Source organism: Gavialis gangeticus, unplaced genomic scaffold (assembly GCF_001723915.1).
Source record: "Gavialis gangeticus isolate Ggan-Ray unplaced genomic scaffold, GavGan_comp1, whole genome shotgun sequence".
Taxonomy (NCBI): Eukaryota; Metazoa; Chordata; order Crocodylia; family Gavialidae; genus Gavialis; species Gavialis gangeticus.
Genome location: NW_017728992.1, coordinates 181,884,372 through 181,889,715, shown reverse-complemented (window position 1 = coordinate 181,889,715; position 5,344 = coordinate 181,884,372). Strand labels below are relative to the sequence as shown.

The 5,344-nt window shown below is 42.5% G+C and overlaps 1 protein-coding gene across 3 annotated transcripts in view; it reads right to left on the bottom strand.

Annotated features, from left to right (window-relative positions):
* COL14A1 (collagen type XIV alpha 1 chain) overlaps positions 1–5,344 on the bottom strand; it is a 266,741-nt gene that overhangs the window by 145,042 nt on the left and 116,355 nt on the right. For all 3 annotated transcript variants that reach the window (XM_019528109.1, XM_019528108.1, XM_019528110.1), the window contains 3 exons: positions 4,368–4,500; positions 1,738–1,809; positions 1,192–1,334 (listed from right to left, as the gene is read on the bottom strand). In XM_019528109.1, the coding sequence (XP_019383654.1) occupies positions 1,192–1,334; positions 1,738–1,809; positions 4,368–4,500 (348 nt within the window). The remainder of the gene's footprint in view (positions 1–1,191; positions 1,335–1,737; positions 1,810–4,367; positions 4,501–5,344) is intronic.

Genomic DNA, 5,344 nt, shown 5'->3' with positions numbered 1-5,344 from the left:
GGGGGGGAGGGGGGAAGGGGTGTGGGGGAGGGAAGGGGCATGGCCGGCAGATCAAGGCCCCCACAGAGAGGGAGGGGAGGCAGGGGAAGGCACTGCACAGCCAGGATGGGGTGGGGTGTGGGACAGAGCCATGAATGGTGCATGGGGGGGTACAGAGAGGGGAGAGAGGTAGCTATGTGCACCCCCAGGGGAGGCATGAGGGGCATGTGCCCCCTAGATTTGTGCACAGGCTGAAGGCAGGCTGGGGCAGGGGGCTGCTCCAGGTTTTTCCTGGTGGTGGGGGCTAGGCTGGGGCTATGTTCTAGGCAGCGGTGGCAGTGTAGGGAGGGAGGGCTACAGGATGGGCTACAGCCACCCCAAAATTCACTGTAGGCCCCCCCATGACCCTCTCCTCCCAGCACTGCCACCCTGAGCACAGCCCTGAGCAAGCCCTCAAGCTGGAAAGAGCCCACCACCACCCCCGGCCCCAGCCCACAGTAGCAGCCCACTGTCACCCCACGCACAGATCTGAGGGGCAAAAGTCCCCCATGCCTCCACTGGGGATGCAAACAGCAGCAGGAGCAGCCTGTGGATGAGTTGCTCACAGCTCTGTCCCATGCCCTGCCCTGGCTGTGCAACACTTGCCCCTGCTGATCCATATCGGCAATTGGATCTGTATTGGCCAATATGGCTTGTTTATAATGTGTCATTGGTATCAACCCCAAAAATCTATCTATGCATCCCTAATTTTTTAACATTTAGTATACAGCAGGGGCACTCAGCCCCTGGCCCACAGATCAGATCTGGCCCATTATGTCATATCATTCAGGCCACAAAGCTCTCTCGAGATCTGTGGGAAGCTCTACAGGCAGCACAGGGCCTGATCCTGACACTCAGGGGCTGGGTAGGGGTAGTGTAAGGCTTCATACTTTGCTTGAGTGGTGGGGATCACCCTTAACACCAGTTTGAAGCCTCATTAGTGGTTTGTTGCATGTGGAGTATGCTCAGTAGAGGTGCCCTGAGGAGTAACAGGGAAGCAGCACAGACACACTCTTTGAATTACTATTTACCAAGGCACAGGACTGCCCAGTTATGCCCTTGATAATGCCTCCTGTAGGTCAGATGCAGGGTCAGAATCAGGACCTTTGAAACTATTCAAGCTTCTAGAGAGTCCAAAGAGTCATATGGGAAGGTCATGCAGGCCATTCTTACCACTTCCTCTGCTCGATCACTATTGGCAGCAAGGTAAGTCACTCGGAATTGACGAACATTGTAGTCAGAAATATCCCAATTCACCCTCAGGCTGGAGGTAGTTTCATCATCTATAACAAGGTTTCTGATTCCACTTCGAAACACTAAAAGGAATATTCCATCAGTCCTGTTTTAAAATTCTCTTTTTGAAATGACTTACTATTAAGAGGTTATATAAATTATTACTAATCTAAAAGGCCCCATCTCATTTTTATTGAATCATGTGGTTGTTGTAAATTTCATTAGGAGCACAACTGGACTTTATAATGGTAACACAGGAATAAAAAGTTGCCATAAACACTCTATAAAATATCCCTGACTGAATTATTTATATTACCTTGGTTCTAAGGGCTTTAGAATAATTCAAAGCACACTAAAGGGCAGGACTTTAAGAAAAAAACTGATAGACAAGAACAATTAAATCTGTTAGTCTGCATTCTTAAGTATGGCCTGAAATGCTTGATTTCAGTGTCATTTTTAAGTAAACTGATATTTCATTTTATTTACCTGCTGTTGTGAGCTTGGATGCTGTAGTACTGGCAGTGGTAATGGGAGTAGGCACTGTAGTAGCAATTGCAACTGAAAAATAATGCTCTAGTCATTAACATTTCATTTTGAAAAGGAAATTGTTAATGCCTGTCAGTTACGTTAATATATGATAGTTATAGATACTATATTATTATTATCGCTTTGTTACAATCAAATAATTCTTAAAATTTAGAACAGAAAGTAAATTTCACTTACTGAACCAAGTCAATACCCAAGAAAAGAAATTATAATTTGTTCATTAGCATTTAAAAGAGTGTTATATAATGGGCTTCATTTTAAAAAAAAAAATTATTTCTTTTTCACAGAAGAAACAAGACACACACTGGAGACATCTACATGCATGCTTTAATGTGGAGTTGACTAATTACCTTCACAGTAAGTAAAATGTCACCATCTACATGTGCAGCACTATTAGGCCAGAGTAAACTAATTAAGTCCACTATAGGTTAGTACTGCCTGATACAAGTACTACCCTACAGTGGAGTTATTTACTCTGCTGCAATGCATGTGTAAACGGTGACAGCTGTTTATTAAAGTTTATTCAGGTGCATTACTTGCACATGTAGTTGCACCCACAATAGTGCATATCATACCAACCATATCCTAAGCAAACTTTCAACTGTAATTCATAGTGATATCATTTTAATACAGTAAGTTAAAAAAATCAAATAGCTTCACTATCTAATAAATCTGTTTTATTTCCCAGAAATAAATTGTTGCACGTGTGCCTTTTCCATTATTTTCATAAGGTTTTTATTTAGCATAAAACACAAAAAAAACCCTCCCATTTAGTTCAAAGTAGATTGTTTTCCTATAAACAAAGCACCGTAGGCCAAAGATACTTTATTTTTCATGTCTAAACGTGTCTTCTGGAGAAAAAAAGGAGCAATGACTATTAAAGATGAACTCTAAAAAACAGGATTAAAATTAGTCTGAAAATTACCTGGGAAGTAGATGCTTTTTAACAGTTTCAGAGTAAACCCAGTTTAGAAACAGGTAAGTTATAAAAGCACTGGTTAAAGGATGGAGAGATGAATGAAAGCAGAGAAAGACAGAGGGAATGTCCAGAAATATTTGGGACCCAATCTACAGTCATGCGGCTTACTTTAAGCCATACACCTATAGATTAGGCCCTGCTAGTGAAGATGTTTGCCAGTGGTAGGAGCCACTCTGGGAATGCGATCTAAGTAAATCGAGGTTGGGGGATGGATGGGCAGGATCAGAAGGGCAAGTGGATGTGCAGGAGGGGTGGGTTGGTAGGATCAGCTGCAGTGGCTGGCAGGTCTGCAGGGGGGGTTGTTGGGGGTCTAAAAACAATTTGGTTGGGGTGGGGGATTAGGAAAAGTGCAGACCCAGAGCTGGGGTGAGCAGATGGACTTTCCAAACATGTACACATATTTGTTATATTGGTGTACTAAATTAGATCAGGCCATCCTTTGCCTGATCTAGCCTCCCCAAATATCTGTAGAGATCAGCACTGGGACTGACCTAACCCTAGTTAAGTTGATCTAAGTGTAACGTCTGCACATACACAGAGAGAGGACAGCTGTCAGGATCAGGATCACATTTCCAAAGGGAGTTTTGTGGAACTCAGGTATAGAAAACACCTAACTATGGATTCAGTGGGATCGCCTGGTCTGCTTCAGCATTCCATCTATACTCAGCAAAGCACTTAAGTACATGCTTACATGCTTAACCAAGTCAGAGTCTCCAAGCACTAGGTATGAAAGGGTTGGCCAAAATGCCCATTATAAGTTGACATGCTCATTTCTGCATACTTTTTTCCCCTTTGGTTGCCAGTTGTTGGGCCCTGATATGAACTTTCTGGGGCAAATCCTACAGGTGCTGTAAAACAGTGCAAATTTCAATACGTCTAAATGATGATTCTCTGGATTAGATGCCAATTCTTTCCAACGGAATGTCTGGAAAGTACCAGTAAATTAAAATATTTATTCCCAAGATAAATTGAATACAGATTCTGATACAATACTCTGTCCCAAAACCAAAAACTGACACGTAGGACCAAAGAGTATAAAGCTTCTGAGCCAGGGGTTCTCATCCTTTTTGGGACTCAAGGCACCCTTCACTGGACTTGAGGCACCCCTCCATAACTCTTGTGAATTGACTGGCACTCAATCTCAAAAGCTTATTTAGATATTATAGTGCTTACCTCCTTTCAGAGTGGCTGGAAAGTGGGGGTAGAAGATCAGCCAGCCAAGGACAAGCCTGAGGTTGTGCTTATCTGCTTATTTTCTCACACCTGCCAGCATCCTTCAAAGGATCTGGCAGCATCCCAGGATCCAAAGGCTGGTTGAGAATCACTACTCTGAGCCCAAAAGGTGTAGCCTGAATTTGCTAATAGTACCAAGCTGGAAAGGGAGCCAATCATCATTCTTGACTGGATGCCACCTACCACAAAATACCCATTAACAAAAGCCCCAAAACAGACTTAACCTGCATGATCAGTCACTGTATTTTTCAGTATTAAACACTAGTCAGTAAATAAACTATATTTAAAACAAAAGCTTTATACATTACACTTAGAACATACATGTCTATACAAAAGCACAATTATTAGTTTGCCTTACGTGTCGTTCCAAGAACAGCAACAACATCACTTTCACTTTCATCACTGAAAACTGCCAGCAAAGAAACTTCATACTCTGTATTGGGTAACAAACCCTCAATAACATGTGTGTCCTGGTTTCCATTTATGACGGCCTAAAAAAAAAAAGAGCAATATCTAGAGAGGCACATTTCTTGCTGCTCTGTTTAACTAACTCGATGAAAACTTTACAGAGTAACAGAAAAGATAGAATGACAGCACCAAATACATACACACACACACATGCACACAATACAATATGCCAAAACTACTCACTAGTAATTTGTTCAGTCCGTAGCTCAAGATTAGAAGAGACATTGTTAAACTATTTAAAAAATAGAGCTATTCTATGGCCATCTGAATGGTCTGATATGTAACTGTATACTTTTACCATATAAAAACTTTAACTTACATGTTAAGGCTGCTCAAGTATATTTTATTTGAAAGCAGTCACTAAAATTCAAGTTACTCACAAGTAAAGTCACATAACACTAAAGAATCATCTTATCTGTCTTATCTCAAATAACACGATGCCCTAAAACACTTATTAAATGAGTAGTAGATAAATCAAACTCCCATTCCACTAGGAACATTTAGCTACTTATATTCAATTCCCCAACATTTCACTTAATCATCTATCCTCAGCAAGGTTATGGTAATCAATAGGGATGCACCGATAGAGATTTCTGGGGCTGATACAAACAACTGATTTTTAAGGAGGTATATTGGCCAATATCAATCTAATTTCTGATTGCAGCCCGGCAGCTTAAAAAGCAGTGTCCAGCTGGTAAGTCTGTTGTGGTGGAAGGGAAGGGGGAAGGGAAGGGTTTCAGGAGGGGCAGATTGAGGGCTCTGGGGTGAGAGAGGGAGTGGGAGTGAGGCTGGGGCAGGGGTTGGGCCAGGCCAGGAGAGGGTGTGGGACAGAACCGTGGATTGTCCAGGGAATGTGGGGGGGGGGGG